Source organism: Tiliqua scincoides, chromosome 1 (assembly GCF_035046505.1).
Source record: "Tiliqua scincoides isolate rTilSci1 chromosome 1, rTilSci1.hap2, whole genome shotgun sequence".
Classification (NCBI taxonomy): domain Eukaryota; kingdom Metazoa; phylum Chordata; class Lepidosauria; order Squamata; family Scincidae; genus Tiliqua; species Tiliqua scincoides.
The window spans coordinates 205,301,561-205,320,927 of record NC_089821.1 but is presented as its reverse complement, the minus strand read 5'-3'; the positions used below and the strand labels follow the sequence as shown (position 1 = coordinate 205,320,927).

At 43.1% G+C, this 19,367-nt stretch overlaps 1 protein-coding gene across 1 annotated transcript in view; it reads right to left on the bottom strand.

The window, feature by feature from the left end:
- Nucleotides 1-19,367, bottom strand: part of L3MBTL3 (L3MBTL histone methyl-lysine binding protein 3) — a 67,168-nt gene that overhangs the window by 9,256 nt on the left and 38,545 nt on the right. The window contains exons 15-17 of the mRNA XM_066611200.1: nucleotides 17,135-17,237; nucleotides 6,715-6,864; nucleotides 4,693-4,830 (exon numbers count right to left, since the gene is read on the bottom strand). Of these exons, the coding sequence (XP_066467297.1) occupies nucleotides 4,693-4,830; nucleotides 6,715-6,864; nucleotides 17,135-17,237 (391 nt within the window). The remainder of the gene's footprint in view (nucleotides 1-4,692; nucleotides 4,831-6,714; nucleotides 6,865-17,134; nucleotides 17,238-19,367) is intronic.

The window sequence follows — 19,367 nt, the reverse complement described above, 5'->3', positions numbered from 1 at the left end:
AACCTCCATTGCCTTCTGGCTACATCCAGTTATGGAAAAGGCTTCAGGAGTCAACCTCGAGGCAAAATCCAGAGCCGGAGTCCCTGAGGCAGTTCATGGCTGAACACAGTCACATTCTGGCAACTCCTGCGATGCCGCTGGAACCAACCGTATTGGCCTCTGCCTTTCCATTGGACCATTTCAGCGACGTGGACAGGGGGGATTTGCTGCATGGGTAACTGTCTATCCTCCATATCTACCTTACCCAGTTTTCGCGCACTGGAGAGGACACTGTCCCAGAACCACTGTTCAGAGCGTGATACCATAGTCTTCCGAGACTGAAGGATGCCAATTGTCAACTATAATAAAACACTAATATTGAAAAATAAGCTTGTAGACACTCTAATGAAATAAAAATAATTGGATCTAGGTTTTCAGGGATTTAATTGCTTCTTAATTTAATAGGAAGCTTCAGTAAACCAAACACTACTGTAAGTTATCAATTGCATGTAATTAACTTTCCCAAACAGAGTGCTTTATCTCCAGTCACATACTATTATCAGCTCTTAATATGAGAGTTGTTATGGATAGGCTATATCTATGTTGCAAGCATGGAATTCCATTATACTGTGGCAAAACAACAGCCACCACGCCAAGGCCCTTGGGCAAGGACTTATTTACTCACTAAATGCTAACACTACACAGTATTTCTGAAGTGTAATTAAAGCATAAATAAATATTTATGAATCTACATACACCTCAAGGAAGGTGAGAACATTACTATGGATAAAATACTACAGAACATTTCTTTTTAAAAAGGAAATTAAAATGAACATCTCTAAATGCAGAGAAGAGATTTCCATAGCACAGGATTTCTATTATTTGTTCTATATAAGTCAGGAGCATTGAGTGTTGGTGGCTTCTTGTTAGGAAGCAGTTCCTGTAGTAGACAGCTTTAGTGGGATAGTGGTCACTAATAATATTTATAGAAATTGACAGCCCAATCCTAAGCCTCCCAGTGCCCACAGCTCCAGCGGTGCCAAAACAGCCACTGTCAGATCTTGTGGGTGCCAGGATACTGCCAGAGGTCCCCTTGGGGGAAGGGAGCATTAGCAGGGGGAAGGTAGGCAGCAGCAGGTGGCAATGGGTCTCCTTGGCTCTGCGCCTGTGTTTGAGCAGGCACAGAGCCGAGGAGATCCATGTCAGGCTGTCTGGGCCAGGGGGGTTAGGGTGCAGTAGTAGCAGAGACTGCCACCATCTCTGTCCCCTCCCAGGCCCAATCCTCCCCTCCCTCCTTGTTCTGCTGACTCCCTGCCTTCCCTCTGCCCAAGAAGTCTTATCACCAACCAGCCATCCATGTGGTGCCGAGGCTCAGTGCCTACTGGTGCTGGCCCAGCACCAGTGCTCCCTCCTCCACAGGTGCTATGAACAAGCTTTATGGCATGCTTGCAACACCCATTGCTGGCGCTGAGCAGCAGCGTCGGTGCTCCAAGCTTTCAGGATTGGACTCTTCGTATGTAGACATTGTAAGGTCTGTGCCAATTCCATAAAAATCAGAAGTCTTAAAAACAGAAAATGTTCATGATAAAATATTAGCAATTTTCCCCCCTCTGTCTCTAAAAATTACTTGTAACTGTGATACAGCCAAAATACACCATGGAATTCTATAGCCACACCAGTTGTTATCGAATGGCATTACTATAGGACAAATCCTCATAAAAATTCCTGAACATAAGAGCTTTACTGAATCATCTGTCAAGTAAGTACTTTCAGGAATTTAATATGGAGATAGAGATGTTAAATTCTTATAGACATAATGGTACCCCGTAAGTTGTGTAGAAAGAACAGGCCAGAATATAGAAAAATTGATGGTACCAATATTTCTTTGAACTAACAATTCCATAAAAAGAATGAATATGATCCCCTTCCATGACAAGGCACAGCAAAAGGAATTACAAAAACTTGATCGTTTGTTCAGACCTCTTGAAAGAAAATTTTGGTTCAGTAGACTGATTAGTGTGGAATAAAACTTTTAAATATGTGTTTTCTACCAACATGATGTAAAATAAATGAATTATTGCCAGTTTTGCCAAGTTGTAGCAAAAAAGATGCAAAACCATAAATTACATTCTTAATGTTTTACCAGGCTCCGACAGCTTTCTAGTTTTTACAGCAACCACACACAAAGGAGCAACATTGCCTGTCATGTATTTAAATGAACTACCTTCCATTATCACTGTTCAATAAATACAGTAGAGCAGTGTTTCTCAAACTGAGGGTCGGGACCCACTAGGTGGGTCATGAGTCAATTTCAGGAGGGTCCCCATTCATTTCAATATTTCATTTTTAATATAACAGACTTGATGCTACCATGGTATGTGACTGTATTTGGGGAAATGTTACAGACCTGTACTTTCAACAAGTTACTATGTATATTCTTTTAACAATGATAGTAAATAGAACTTACTCCTGGGTAAGTGTGGGCAGGATTGCAGCTTTGGACTGTTATTTCCTGCTTGATGATGTCACTTCCGGTGGGTTCTGACAGATTCTCATTCTAAAAAGTGGGTCCCAGAGCTAAACATGTGAGAACCACTGCAGTAGAGCACTCAGCTGCCAATAAGCAAACTGTTGACAGCAAAGTGAATCTTGATTTCAACATACCCAGCAGTCAGCAACTCATCTGAGGAGCTGTGCTTGTATAGGCTTTAACTCCTCACAATTTCTATCAGAGATTATAAGAGCAGCTCTGATCCAGTTAATTATTAGGGTAGGGAGAAACAGGAGGAAAAGAAAAGGTGAAGAGTTGCTTGGAACCCAACCTCTTCCCAAGAGATGATCCAACTATCAGAGCAGGGACACTACATGCTCACCCGTGATGCTGAATATAGTGCCCCCAATAGCCATTGTTGTTACATCCATCAACATATTTGACAAGCAAAAGCACACCACCAAAAAAGTAATCCTAAACTGGTCACTATTTTCCAAATCATACAGATTTCTTCTTAATACACATCACCATTTAATAGGACACAGAAAAGAGCAATACCATCCTAATTAAGAAACACTGTAACACATTACTCATATTAGTTTTCTAGGAATTTAGCTAATGGTACTGTGCATAACTTATGGCACTACTTAAGCACAGGACAAGTGGAAACATTTATGTGACGTAAAAATTGTGAACAACTTTCTGTAGCAGCTGAAAAACAGTATAGAACAAGGGTGCGAAACAGGGCTGTTGCCTATGGGCTGGATGCAGCCCTCGGAAGCTCTTTATCCAGCCCCCATGATATTTGGGTTCTCCTAATGCTACCCTTTCAGCAGTGCTGCTTCTCCCAGGGCTCTGGGACGGCGGAAGGATGCCTCAGAAGGAACACTACAAAACAAAAAGGCTGAGAGAAGAAGACACTGCCGAGGTGCTGGGAGAGCCCAACGATCACACGGGCTGCCCTTTTAGCAGCACTGCTTTTGCTAAGGTATCACTTCGCAGACCACCTCTCAGCTGCTTAACTGTGGTGATGCTGTGAAAGAAGTGGTGCTGCTGAAAGGGCAGCCCACATGATAATTGGAAATGAATATATGATGAAGATTTGCACATTTTCTCTTCTGTCATTTGCAGATAAAGAGTTTATATGAGAGAACAAAGTGCTTATTTCTGGTCATCATCTGCTTAGAGCAGAGTTTTTCAAACTGGGGCGTCACGACGCCCCAGCCTTTGGGCCCTAGCCTCTTCCGCCTTAAGGGGTGGGGGCAGCCAGGAGGCAGGGAGGAGGCACTGGCACAATCCCCAGGACTGTGTCACTCAGGGGGCTGCAGGGGCATGGGTGCACTTACCAGAGCCTCCTGCAGCCTCCTGGGGGTGCAGGGAGCTCTGCGCAATGTTCTGCAGGCTTCCCAATGCTTTAGAAGTGAAAATGGAGCGATCGTGCTCCACTTCTGCTAAACCGGAAGTGGAGCATGATCGCTCCACTTTCACTTTTGCAGCTTCGGGGAGCCCTGCAGACAGTCACGCAGGGCTCCCCGCACCCCCAGAAGGCTGCAGGAGGCTCTGGTAAGTGCACCCAAGCCCCTGCAGTCCCGTGAGCAGCACGATCCTGGGGATCACGCCGCTGCCTTCCCCCCGCCCCTACTGCCTCCCCCCTGGCCCCACAAGGACTTACAGCGGTTTTCAAACTCCCTGAGAGTTTGAAAACCACTGGCTTAGGGGCACAATTCTAACCAGGTCGACTCAGAAGTAAGTCCTATTATGTTCAATGGAACTTACTCCCAGGAGAATGAGGTTAGGATTGCAGTCTTAATGACATAACTTCCTCCTTAATGGCATCACTTCCGGCCCTCAGCAGATGCCATAAAACTATTGGACCCAATATATTAACTAAGCTGGGCATCCTGGTACAGAAATATTTCTATAGATGATTTATAAAATAGGTAATAATTCACTCCCCAGTAAATGTAAGCTCTGTGGTAACCCAGCCACTGTACCGCAGCACTGGCAGCTAGCATAGGATTGGGTTGCCCGTCATACTGAACACAATGGGCTTACTTCTGAGTAAAAAAAAATCACCGTTTTCAAACTCCTCTATTTTTATAATGTACATTTAACAATTAGGAGACCTTAAAAACCATTTAAATTGGGAAGCAGTTATTGCCACTAAGATTCTGAAGATCAGAACCACAATGCGGCATATTTTAAACATATCTGAAGGATACCTGTCATTCTTTTCTTTAACATCACACATCAGAGGCTTTTTGCAAAGATGCTTTACACCCATGTCTTCAGGCTTTGATGAATTAACATGAGCAGAAGATTTCAAGCCAGTGAGATTGGGGCTGGAACACGTTCTATTACTGTTTAAAACGAATAGACAAATGTTTAAAACCTGAGATTTATGGCAAAATTAATAACGGAATTTAAGAAATAACAGCAGGCTGAATGCTACGCAAGAAAAAATATTGTTTACATTTTCTTATCTACTATTAACATAAATTTACAACTAATACTAAAAAAACCTTACAGGAAATTTTACTTCACACAATTAATACAAAACTGGAAATCTCTTTTCAGAATGTATGGAATGCAACAGGCACCAGATGCCAATCTATAGCTTTTTTTTTCTTCAATTAATGGATTAGTGAGTCTCTAGTGAGTCTACATGTACTCTCAATGTTTAGTTTTAACCACAATAACAATGTTAGAACTTGGAGGACTACAAAGGCATATAGACTTTATATTAATCTTGTAACTTAAAGAAGAACGGAATGGTTGTTTGCTACAGAGGTTTAGAAAAGTAAGGCGCAATCCAGTCCTTGACTTGGGCCAGCACAAGTCCTTTGCGCCGACCCAGGAGGGTTGCAAACATGCTGTAAGGCACGTTTGCGCCTCCTCAGGAGTCTGCTAGGCTGGCACCCAGAGGCGCACTGACCTGCGGAGACTGGAACAAGGTAGGCGGGGAAGGGGCAGAGAGGGAGATGTTCCTGGGCAGGGGGAGGGCAGGCGGTGCGTGGCCCTGGGGCAGTTGGGCAGGGAACAGGAGGTGGGGCTGGGATCCAGCAGTTATGCCGGATCCCAACCCCCATTCCCGGGGATAGTGGAGCGGCTTCAAGCCGCTCCGGTCTCCTTGGGGTTGCGCAACCTCAAGAGGTAGCGCAAGTCTGAGGAGTCCCATAGGGGAAAGGGTGCCTTTCCAGATGTAAGGGGAAAAAAGTTTCCCCTTGCCTCTGGCTGAGCCACCTTTGGCCCCTATCTTGTGCTGGATACAGCACAAGCCTTCTAGCTTGCCTGTTCCAGCACAGGGTAGGATCGTGCCCTAAGTTCCATTGTCAGTGACTAATACAAGGTCAATCTTTAATTGAATGAACCTGTTTGAGTATTTTTGAGATTAAAATCATGACTGCATTCCATTCTATAGGAAACCAAGCATTAGAAATGGTTTATAAATAATAGCTGCTGACAGTGATTCTGAAATCTAGCAAAAATAATACATCTGTTTTCTCTTTGCCTAGTGAACATGTTAATCATAAATGTGTTATCAGCTGCCAGCTTTTCATGCAAAACTAATTTTCAAGTTTGAGTTTCCCCTATTGTATTGATTTAAGAAAATAAATAAGTTTAGACCTAAGGTTCAGTGTCTTGGAAGAAGCAATCTGGGTTGCAGGAAGATTCTTCAGCAACACATGCAAAGAGTAATTAGTTATCTTTCCAAACAAAAAGCATCCAAAACAATGGATTATAAAAATGATCCCCCAAATAAGCATGTGCATAATTTCCCCAACTTCCATGAACAAAACATATTTATATTGGTTTGAATTCAAAGAACTATATAATTTGTTACACACAATTATGTTTGGGGCCTGTTTTTCTATGTCCCTTGCAGTGCAAGGGAAACATTTTTGAAACCATAGGAAGTTTCAAAAGTATTTCCTGATACGATCAGAATGTATGCAGCTCAAAAGTAAAACTGGGTTCCACTGGGTATGCCTAACCACTTGATCATGCCTGGAATAGCTCTTGGATTCACTTTTAGAATTATGTCTCAAAGAAAGTGCAGAGATACTATAGAATAAATCAATCAGCAATTTAAAAAACACACACTTACAGAAAAGTCAACCACTAGCTCATGAGTTGCCAATGTTCCTTTGAAATGGACACACAATATGCATACATTCTGAGCCTTCAGGCACAATGAACTGTGTAATGAAGCACAATTATAATTCTGTTACGGTCATAATTACTTGATTACAGGAGAGGCTGGTCTTTCATTTACTTCTGGCTTTCTGTTCCAATGCATAGGTAGATTATTCAAAGGCAGCTCACCACTTAAACGGTCTGAAAGAATATGCTCTTTGTTCAGGTTTATCTCAGAATACGGGCAGCTGACAGCACTGAAAAATAGAAGCAGAGAGATTAGACAGGGGTCTCCAAACTTTTTGGCCAGAGGGCCACATCAAATATCTGGCAAGGTGTTGAGGGCCAGAAAAAAAAATTTAAATATAAAATTTCTATAAATAAATTAGAGATGGAATTTAAATGAGTGAATAAATGAATGAATGGGCTCATTCATTCAATCTCTCTGGCCCTTAGAACACCCTTCTGATGCAACCAGAGCACAGCTCCAATCATGTCCGGTCAAGTGGGCCAGAGGCTTTGATGGAACAAGAGGCTGGCTGCAGGCCGGATAGAGGCTCGCCGCGGGCCGCATCTGGCCCCCGGACCGGGGTTTGGAGACCCCTGGATTAGATGCTGAAAAAGACTCCCTAGTTGAACTTTCTATGAATTATAACCTGCCTGATTGCATTCAAATCCTACCCAAACCCCTCTCCCCCCCCCCCCGCTGATGCAGCTGCATAAATAAAGTGTGCACTATATCCATGGGGGGGGGGAAGTGAGTCAGAAAGATCTCCTTGGGGTGAGTGGACTTTTGTTTGCTTACCCAAGGGAAAGCCTCCAACACCACCATAAGTCTCCTTGGATAGTCACCTGCTGTTTAGCAGGCTTAAGTTCAAGGCATGTAATGGCAGTGGTAAGGGAGATGGACAGGGTTAGGATGACAATGCATATGAGTGCACCAATAACTGCCCACAGTTCACTCCCCTTTCTGTCTTCTGCCTTGTCTGGGATGACCATGATTTCTTCCCTTTCCTGTCCCCATTATACTTACCTGTTCCATTCTGGTGGTGCTGCCACTTGTGGCTGAGCAGTCAATATCACCACTGGCAGCACACTGCCGGAAAACATTTTACAAAAGTGGAATTCTGTCTGCAGTCATAAACCTGGTGCTGGTGAGCTCCCGTGGTGTGCAGCTGCAGCGGCACCAAAAATGGATACCACCGCATCCTGCGCGCCAACAGCAGCCACGGGGAGCACCTCAGGAGAAGGAGACTTTTGTCCCCTTCTCCCGGCTAAAGAAAGTAGCCCTGCAATGTGCGTTCGTGTTGGGCACCAAGCCCCACATAAATGCGCAGGATTCAGTGGAGTGGAGCTCCACCAGTTCCATCTCCCCTCCTCCCCGCTCCCTCCCCCTGGCACGCCTCTCCCTGCCCTCTCCCTGCCTCCCTGTCACACCTCCTCCCCGCCCTCTTCTTAGCCCTCTGACCGCGTGACTGCTGAGCGGCAGAGGCTGGGTGCCTGCCTGGCGCTAGCCCAGCACTGGCCAGAGTTAGGCCACGCAAACGTGCCTTACAGCACGTTTGAGACAGTGCACACTGGCAGTAAGCCAGCACATGGAGCCCAGGATTGGGCTCCCAATCTCAGATAGGATTGGACCATGAATCCATTAATACATAAAACTAAGGTGTCTTAAGGCATTCCTACTTGAGAATACTAAATGTGACTGCCAACATGTCAGACCACACACTTTCTTTATGAAGGAAACTTACTGATACTGGAAAAACATCTGTAGAATTCCTGACATAGAGAAAGATAGCTTTGTCCAGTTCTAATGCTATGAGAACTACATTCTTTGTTTAGAGACAATAACACAAATATCAAACCATATTTAAACCCACAGGCCTATACTCATGAAGACCATAAGTAAACATGATCTCCCACTGTAAGTCATAAAACAGTTATGCTATGAAAGCATATCATAAACCATGATGGTTGGCTTTTTTCTTTAACTGCAACAATACAACTTCACAGACGGCTACAGCTGTTTCAGTGTAATGCTTTTCCTTTGCTTTATAGTCTTCCAAGAGAAAGGTATGAAGCAGATCAACTGCCATTTTAAAAAATTTGTAGGTTTTTGCTGCTTCCTTCTATTTACAATAGGAAAAAGAGTCTAATTTGACTGCAGTTCACCTTTAAATCATGCTTAAATTATTCAATATTTTCTTTTTTTAATTAAAAAAAAAATCATGTCATGTACCAAGTCATTCTGTTTGGTAGATACATTTACCCGCTCTTCCACGCCCCAAACACTCTCCACGATTGGCTTCTACCGACCCACCTTTCAAAGGAACACTTTACTTACCACAGCACCAGTGGGGAGCTCCCTTCTTCAATTCTCTAGAGGCAGTAGTGAGTTTTCTTTTTTCCAAACAGAAAGAAAGGCAAAAAGACTCATAGAATTTTAGCCTTTGTGAGTACTATTGCAATGGAAATTGCCTGCAGAAAGGCTACAACTCTCACAAGCCCTTTTACTTTTCTTCCTGTTTAGAGAAAAGAAAGAAAAAGCCCTGTGCCACACAATTTAGACTGTGTTTTTTTTAACCTAGGAAAAATGTGGAAGTGACATTTCCCGCTTGCTGCTAGCATGCTTAAAGGACCGTTATTTAAAAAAACAACAAAATGGCATCTCCTCATTTAAATCAATTGTATAGAGGTTGCCATATTGTTTCTATACACTCTGGGGACCACACCATGTTTTCGACAGGTTCCTCTGTTCTTTAATAGGAAAATAGGTGGAAGTGACATATGCATGGTGATGGCCATACTTCTAGCTCCGAGCTCACTAGGAGAAATTCTAGCATGCCTACCATGCTGGAAACTAAAAAAAAAAATGCGACCCAAGCATGCTGGAAGCTTTTTTTTTTTTAAACAACAGCTCTCTAGTGCTAGAAACTAAAAAAGGAGTGCAGCCTTAAACCACTTCTGCTCAACAGGACCAAATACAAGGACCAAATGTGTACACCTGTGGGCTAGGCTGCATGGGCACCTCGCTGAGGTTGAGTAAACTAAAGGGTGTTTTGGAGATGGCAAAGGGCTGAGGAGGGCTAAACTGGGGAGGACTGGAGAGGCATGACTGAGATTCTTCTAGCTCTGGTTTGGAAGTCAAATTTCAGAACCTTTGTCAGTAGGGAGGGGATTGCAGACAGTGTAGTCAGTGTAGACAATACTGAACTAGCTGAACCAATGGCCAGAGTCAACATAAGACAGATTCATTTCTTCCACTGATTATCTTGCTTGGATGTCAAATTGGGTCTGTGCTGGAAAGAGCGAGGTAGCAGAGTTACAGCCACTGTGACAATGTAAGAGAAATGGAGGGCAACCTAACAGAAATGACTGAATGTAAGGTTCAAAAGATGTTTTTGCCAAAATGAACTGCTTTTCTTCACCAATACCAGTGCTATCAACAGGATCTAGAGGCCCTTGAGTGAAGCCCAATCCCAAGCCTGCCTCCTGGCTTTGCATGCATATGATGCATGTACATGCATGTGCGTGAAGATGCCCCTTCCTCAGTGTTTTAACTGAGTGACTTGTGACACACTGGGAAATTTCAGAGGTTGGCCAGTTGAGCCCCTAGGAGATTGTGGGTCCTCAACCTATGCGTGATCTGGCTGACCTTTGACCCCCACCCTACATTACTACAACACTGGTGGTACCTTGTTGATGAAAACTTAAGTGATTTCAGACCTTTCAAAAGAAATGAACATTTCCTTAAGTATTTCCTAGCACACGTTTAAACAAAAGGGAAAAAGGTCACATTTCTGAAGTAAGGAAAACTACCAAGTGAAAGCAACACAGTTAGGAAAGCAGATTGCCTTCATATACCTCCTAGTGCCTCACACAACTTGACTAAGATTGCTCTTTTAAATTCTGGCAATAATGCACTAATATATCTTCCCATCAACAATGTACAAACTGAAGTTCCAACTCCCTCTGCCAGATACAAAAGCAAGTATACTAAAGCTATTCTCCTTTTCTTGTCAATAGACTGAAACACCTGCTGAGAAACAGAATTACACTTTTCTTTTCAGTCATCTTTGTTCCAGGAAGGCCTGTCTTACGTAGAACAGTGTAAGAAAAATGAACTCAATACATTTTACCTAGTGTTTCTTTTTCAAGGCTCTAGCTGTCTTTCCACATACTATTCTACACTTATCATTTATTGTGACATGCTTGCTTTTAATATCATAAACTCACACGGTGCACCAGCTATCCACATAACTACCCTGAAATGGCACCAAGTCTTTCTAGTCTTGGACCAAAATCAAATTGCAATAGATTCAAGGAAGAAACTATCTATTAATCTGTCTTCAGCTATATTATTTTAGCCGTTTGGTTCTGGATTACATTCCATCCTTGTGGGTAATACTCCAGCCAACAAATCACTTCAGTGAGCTTCACTGTTAACAAAGAAATCAAAACTTCAACAACTGATATTCTTGCTATTCTCTTGCGGCAGCCACTCCACAGTTTACCTCCACAAATAAAGCAGATATTTTTAACAGCACATTTATCATTACTGTTTTGTAGAAGTTTTAACACATTTTTCAGTAATACGTGCTTAAAATACTCTCCCTTTTGAGAGATCGATTATCTTCCTCTTACACTTTAGTGACAATTAGCAAGGTTACTAAGGGCCCAATCCTAAAGGGCCATAGCACCAGCACTGAGCTCTAGTAGCAGGTATCATAAATGTGCCATAAAGTTTATGGCACCATGGAAGGAGGAAGTTTTGACACTAAGTACAGTGCCAGAAGGAGGATGCCGTGCAACTGTCTAGAGGTGAGTGAGATTCCCAAGCGGCAGTGTGGGTTTTCAGGGCGGGGGAAGGCGTTCTGGGGCAGACAGGATGGAACCAGCCCAGGTGGGGGGGTGGAAACAATAGAGGCCTCCTCCACTGGATCCTATCCTCTGTGCCTGGCTGAAACGCCAGACATGGAGATTCTCAGGTATGTGCTGGCAAAACGGCTGGCACAGACTTGAGAAGCCTCACTGTGGGGCCTGCACCCTTACTCAGGGAAGGGGGCGCACACTCTCCCCGAGGAGACCTCCGGTGACTTTCCCGCGCCCACAGGATACAGCGGTTACCATTTTTGCGCCACTGTTCCTCTGGGCACCGGAAGCTTAGGACTGGGCTGTAAATGTTCTCCTGCAGTAATTTGTTCTCTAAATTGCAAAGCTACTTCAAAGAGAATTTTCAGAATTCATTAACTGGTGGAGAGCAAGGGAAATAAAATGATTTGGCACATCAAGGCCACAATTTTCAATGACTACAAACAATACGTATGTATCTCTCACTCTGCTTCACTACTACAGAAAGTCGGTCATGACCTCCTGATATTTTTATTATATTTATGCCCCATTTTTGAGTCATAATAGGCTCTCCAAACTGTTCACAACTGAAACCCACTACAAATCTAGAACAGAAAACATTAGAGATGCATATGGAAACCTCTTTTCACCTCTGGCAGGTTCTAGGCTCTTGCCACAATACAAACCAACATGCAGCGAACTCAGGGCTAATTGATAGGAAATAAAATTTAATATTGCACAGTGTCTAACCCAGGGGTGCTCAATAGGTGGATTGTGATCTACCGGTAGATCGCGAGGCAAAATGAGTAGATCGCGGAGTGCTGATCCCCCCCCCTTCAGGTGCCTCTGGGAGGAAACGTCAGGAGTAAGGCCCATTGTACTCAATGGGGCTTACTCCCAGGTAAGTGTGGCTAGGATTGCAGCCTCACAGCCTAATCCTAGGCATGTCTACTCAGGAGTAAATCCTGTTATACTCAGTGGGGTTCAAGGTACACCAACATACATTGTACACATAAATGTTATATGTTATGATGGCGCAAACATTGTAAAAAAAACTCTGGTAGATCTCTGGGCCTTGCTGGGTTTCAAAGTAGCTCTCGAGCCAAAAAAGTGTGAGCACCCCTGGTCTAACCTATTCCAGATCTTGTTCACAGACCTACTTCTGATTCACTTGAAGAGGAACACTGAATTCAGATCATACTGTTTAAAATGTACTACACACAGGAACTGTAATATTATAATTGCAATATTAAAAGGCATCAAACAGTCCAAGGGTGGATGAAATTTCCACAGATCAAGGACAGGAAAATGGCAGCCTAAGAGCCTCCAGCAGCTTCTCATCTGACCCTTGATGGCTTCCAATTCCATGTGTCCCCTCTGTTAATGCACTTGAGCTGCCTTTTTTGGACTGAGCTGAGAAACAGCCAAACGACCCTTTCATATTATACTGTCATTTCAGGTATGTTATGAAATCACAGCAGACAGAAACTGTATGCATTGGGTTGTACATTTTCAAGTTACACATTGTAACTCTAAACAAACTAAAGAGATTAATGAAACAAGTGAATAACCCAATTACAAGCCACGCAAAAGTCAATTATTAACTACTTAAAATTTGTGCAACAACTGTGCCCACAAGCAATTCACTATAACTTCAAATGATCTTGCACAGGAAGTCAATTCCTAATGGATTATGCTTCCAGCTTCCTATTCTGTCTTAATATCCAGCAATTCAGTTCACTGGCTGTGAAAACAAACAGCTCATTCGTTTCGTTTTTTCATCATTCCTTGCTGAAATATCATGCAGAAATGATGGAGCGACAAAGAGTATTGGAATGGACTTCCAGTGATGTTTGTACTTTTAGAATAGAGATTTGTGAGTTATGAAAAGTTGGACAGTCCAATTTCTATTCAAAATATCATTTCTCGCATAACACACAATAAGCTAAGCAAATTCATCTGTATGCAGGTCCAAACACCTCTGCCCAGCATTACAGAACCCAGAAGCCCTGATTAACATTTACATTTTTAAAAGGTGCTCATTTTAACCTTGTCATAATTAATCATTGTAACTTTTCATCCAGCTCCCATGCATCAGAATGATTCCCAGACTGCTTAGCACTGTAAATGACCAATCTAACTGCTCTTAGACATTCACTCTGACAACATAAATGCACCCTGTCATGAAAAGTTTCAAAAGCATACTTAAAAATACAGTTTCTGCTACTGAGATGAAAGAGCGAATGGACTAAAGCCTGATGTGGATAATTATACCCATTTTCCAATGTCCTTGTTCATTCAAGTGGAAGGTAGGGAGACAATCAGAGTTCTAGAATGACCTAGATTATCCAACCTGAAAGCACCTGATATATTCAAAGAAATAATTACTTTCTTCCCCATTATTTAAATTTAAAGCCCACAGTGATTTTAATACATTGTACTCAATTAAAAATCATTGTACTCAAAATGAATTCCAGTACTGCAGAAGTAGGAAACACAATAAGTAAATTATAACTGCATTATGTTCCTTTATATTTAGAATAATTTTACATCATTTTAAGTAATACATAAATCTGAGCAGTATACACAGAATATGTATGCGCTTTCTCAATATATATTGATGTTTTCTCTCTTCAGCAATCCTTGGGTAAAATGTTTATTGTTAGAATTTATCAACAGAGAAAAAACTGTGAATAAATAACCCTAACACATAACAAATGTTGCTGGTTCATGTACATCCATACAATATACATCATTTAAATAAATAAATTTATTTACTACTTGGATAATCCAACAACTGTCTCCCAATTTACAAAACTGATCAGTTGGAGGTACTCCTTATTTCTCCAGCAGTAGTACACAAGTAAGTGGATACTCATCAACCTGTAACTAATAACCCTTTTTGAAAATTTTACATTCTGGTCAAGTTTATTATTTTCTAACATTAAAACAGGAGAGAATGACCTGGAAAGAACAAAAAATGAAATCTTATAGAGCAATCCTAAGGGGCATTTCAGCCAGTGCAGGCCTCTCTGTGCCAGCTTGCTCTTGTTTGTGCTCACTCAGGAACTGGTAGAGCTGTGACAAAGACATGCTCTGGCACAAAGATGTATGCCAGTCTGCCAGTGCTGGATCCATTCCCCGCGCCGATTGGTACTGGTAAGTTTGCACTGGGTGGCATGGGGGGTGGGAGAGGGTGGTGAGAGGGCATTTGGGAAGTGAGGAGGGGGCATTTCAGGGCAGGGGGAAGGCAGAACGGGGGAGGATCAGGCCTGGGAGGAGATGGGATCAGTGGCAGCACACAAGGCATCCTAATTCCCTCTCCCAAGCCAGGCAGCCCTACACAGACTTCCCAGATTTGCACCACCTAAATAGCTAGTGAACAACCAAGAAGTCCCATAGGATTGGCTGGGGCTCAACACCAGATAAGGGGAAAAATATTCCCTTACCCCAAGGTAACCACCAGCTGCCTCCTAACCTGCATAGGATACAGTGCAGGCCATGCAGCCTAGCTGTGTCGGCACAGGTTAGGATTGGGCTGCCCATGAACCATCATGCCCTAGATCAGCCATTTTCAACCACTGTGCTATGGCACACGAGTGTGCTGTGAGTGGTCCACAGGTGTGCCACAGGAATTTGAGGGAAGATCATTTATTAGTAGGGCCAATGGGGATATGAGCTCCCCACTGGCAGCACAGTGTGCCTTGTTAATTGTCAAAAACCTGATGGTGTGCCTTGATAATTTTAGTGCCTTATCAGTGTGCCACGAGATAAAAAAGGTTGAAAATCACTGCCCTAGATCTTAGTTTATATACATCTCTATAAGATACGTAGCCCAAACATCTAGGGATGTTTCAAAAACCAGGGATGGCTCAATTAGATCAAAATAATTCCGGTGGCACGTGTATTAGCACGCCACCGGCGTTTACCCTGCCCGCCCACGAGACACAGGAAGGGCCAGCCTCGCAGCCGATTGGCTGGGGGCTAATTGGTCTGGGGCCACGTGCAGGCTGCTCAGAGAAGCCCACGCAGTCGGGACCAGGCAGCGGTCACCCACCCGCCCACCCTTTTGCAGTCCGAGACTAGCTGGTCGCCTTCTGGGGCCGGGTAGGAATTTTTGCCATCAGCCTAATTGGCACATCGGTTGATGGTTTTTTGCCTACCCCGGACTGTGGAGTTAGGGGCGGAATGGGGGTTTTCCATAGGTCTTCTTGGTCACTTTAGGCAGGTGTCGTGCGGGTTTTGGGTAGGTAAGGTCATATCGGTGTACACCGCAGGGTGGCAAGGGCCGGGTGGACTCCACGCTTGGTCATGCTGGCATTCCCGGCTGGGTGGCGCAGGCTGGATGAACCTCGGCCTGGTGGTAAAGGCGCACCGCGGGTTCGCTCGGGTGGCCTGAGCTAGCCTGCCACCCTGCCCCTTCGGGGTGACAATGATGGGGGTGGCAGGCTTGTACTGACGCTGCCCTGAGTCTGGTGTGGTCGCCCAAATCACTATAGGGGGAAGTAGACGGGCAGCTCCGTTTCCCCCATGTAGAACCCGCATGACTTATTTGTTAGGCCCTGTTGCAATCTGAAGTATATTTAAATAGTTAATAAAGTGGCCCTTTGTACCATATACCCTTGCCTGTGTCTTTATTGGGGGGTGCTGGGTAAATACAATGTTATAGAAAAAAACTAAGAACTTGGAGTAAATTTGCCCATTCGTAATCTATGACAAGAAGAATCAGTTTACAAATTCATTGTAGTGCAAGTCCCATTAGAACTAGACAAAAAAAAATCATGAATCAAGGTTTAGCCAAACCGTAACATCACAGACTCTTAGACGTCAATCCTATCCAACGTTCCAGTGCTGATGTAGTCATGGCAATAGGGCAAGCACTGCATCAAAGGAGTGGTGGGGCAGTCACAGAGGCCTCCTCAAAGTACTGGAAGGTTTGTTCCTTTTCCTTGGGGTTGCATTGGCACTGGAACGTTGGATAGGATTGGGCTCTTAATGGTTAGTTTCAGAGAGAATTATAGCATCTGAAAGCTTTGCTTCAAGAGTTATATGGCATGCTCTTCCCAATGATTCTGGCTATAACTTAGATTGGAACTTCTGAAAAAGATAGTCAAGTTCCATTAGTTTTTCAGAGGTTTCTCAGGTGTGAGGCTGAAAGAAGTTAGTTTCTATGACAAGAGCCTGGAACTCTAAATCAAGCGGCAGGACAAACAGTTTGAGAAAAGTGAGGACTGCATTCTACATGTGAATATGCTCAGGAAAAAATATGTCTAGCTAATGGCAGCAACAAGGGATTTTCAGTACATGCCCTGTTGACAACTGCTGACAGAGAAACCCATATACACAAAGCTGAGAAAATGCTGCAGTCACCAGCTGTCTTCCCCTAACCCCTTAGTAAAGAGGGGTTCCCTTATAGGAAAAAAATGTACACCAGTTAGAATTTTGTCATGCAACCAAACTGCAGCATGCAATTAGTTTTATATCTAAATGCACCAGAACAATCACACTGTTCACGTTTGTTTCAAAATGTTCACCATGGACCTAGCCAATTTCTTCCTCCAACCCCAAGACTGTTTCTCATGAACAGAAATGAAAACAAATGCATGCAGTAATCACACTGTGCTTTGCTACTTCAGCAATATTGAAGTAGCTTAGCTACTTTCTGACAACACATACCTGTGATGGCCCATGTGTCTGGCTCTTTTTATATGCCCAATTCCTTTGCAGCCAGCTGTAGGACATCCTCCTTGTTCTAAAGCTTCTACTAACTCCAAGGGACCTATTTAAATATTATCAGAGGTAAAACAAAGTATTATTTACATCAAAAATAGCTCATGGTAAGTCTTGTATTTGATCATCTTGGAGCATCGGATCACAGAAAGAATTGCACAAGTTTTAATCAGGACATTATAAACAAAAGGCAAGAACCTGAAGTTCAAACTATGGGTGGCATCTTATCAGATACTTCCTCAGGAAATGGAAGCTTTCTCCATGAATATAACAACTGTTCTGTATGTGGAAAGGGTCTTTGCAAAAGTGGAGGAAGCTTCTGTTTGCAGAAAAAAAGTCCTGATGACAGAAGCTCTAGCCAGGATTCCACCCTAAATGTGTTCTCCATCCTCTGCACCTGCAGCTTGTAAAGATTCGGTAAGGGCCTCCATGTGGCTTCAAAGCATTATTGAACATACATAATACAGGTTGGATATCCTTTATCCAAAGTGCTTGGGACCAGAAACATTTTGGATATCAGATTTTTCCCTGTTTTGGAATACCTGCATATACATCATGAGAAATCTTGGGGATGGGGCCCAGGTATAAACACAAAATTCATTTACATTCCAGGAATCTTTCACATAGCCTGAAGGTAATTTTATACAATATTTTTAAATAATTTGTACATGAAACACAATTTGTGCATGAAACACAGTTTGTGATTTTTTTTCTTTGGGCAAAAAAGTTTTTAAAAAGTCATGTTGATGCTCAAAAAAGTTCTGTATCAGAATACTCCATATTTTGAAATTCCTGATAAGCCCGAACTATACTACCTTTTTATGGGTACTGTTGTGTACCACTTATATAGGCATAATGACATAACAGTAATAGCCATGAGGCCACTGCAAAATTGACAAGTCTTTCATTTATTCAAACACTTACAGCCCAAGCCTAAATAAATCCTTCCCCAGCTCATGCAGACACACCAATGGCCAAAGTGCTGTATCCTGTGGGGAAGTCAGTCTTGAAGCCTCCTTGAGGTAAGGGAACTTTTGTCCCTTACCCCAAAGCAAGCCTCTGCTGCCTCAATGGGTTTCCTCAGATCTGCGCCAGCTATTTGTAGGAAGGGGACAGGGGTCAAGATCTGGTGCACGCTGGTGACCCCGAGATCTATGCCCTCCCTCTCCTGTTCCACCTCCAGCCTGCCTCTTCCTGCCTGTTACTCTCCTCCCCTCCCCCATTCCATCAAGCCACTCCCACACCTTTGCTACCACAGGTAGCCAGCACCAGCAGCAGCATACCTCCAGCCAGCACCACCATTGTTTGTGGCAGTGGACCTAAAATGGCTGCCGGCAGCACACACTGTGCACCGCCATATGGCCATTTACAACATGTTTCACTGTCATAAAGGGCAGCCTGGTCCTAGTTAGGATTAAGCTATTAGACATATAAACCTTTATTTAGAAGATGCAACAGAAATTTAGCAATTGATTTCTCTGCTGTCAGGATTATGGGCAGCCTCACACAATCTACCACAACTATTTCATTACTTCCTTTGAAAAACTCTGACAAGTGCTTTATTCTGTTAACACCAGGCTAATATTATGACTCTCTTATATGAATACTGACTGAATAACAATGATTCATGTCCTTCTCTGCATTCAAGAACTTAGAAGCAATTGTTTTCAAGGGCTATTAAGCATTTATAATTTCTCCTGCTTTCTGATCTCAAAAATGAAGTTTCTCTATTACAAAAGTAAAATAAAACAAACAAACACTCATGACTGAAGTATATTATTACAAATATTGCAACCGAAGACTATTTAACAAGCTTTAAACTGAAAACATCTGACAAAGCCTTAAACAGCTTGGGACCCAGATACCTCAAGGAGCAGCAACTCCCAAATGAACCTGCCCAGGCATTATGATCGTATTCAGAAGCCCTGTACCCTCTGTGGCAAACTTGATGGCAATCAATGATAGAGCCTTCCTTGTGGTGTCACCCCATGTCTAGAACGCTCTCTTTATGGAGGCTTGCATGCACAGAATATGCTGTCCTCTCCAGGATTAAATGAGAACTGGTTTTTTAAAAGATACCTTTTTATTTTTAAAGTTATTTTAAATTTTATGTTATTTCGCTAGTGCAGGAGTGCCCAAACCCCAGCCCTGGGGCCACTTGCAGCCCTCGAGGCCTCTC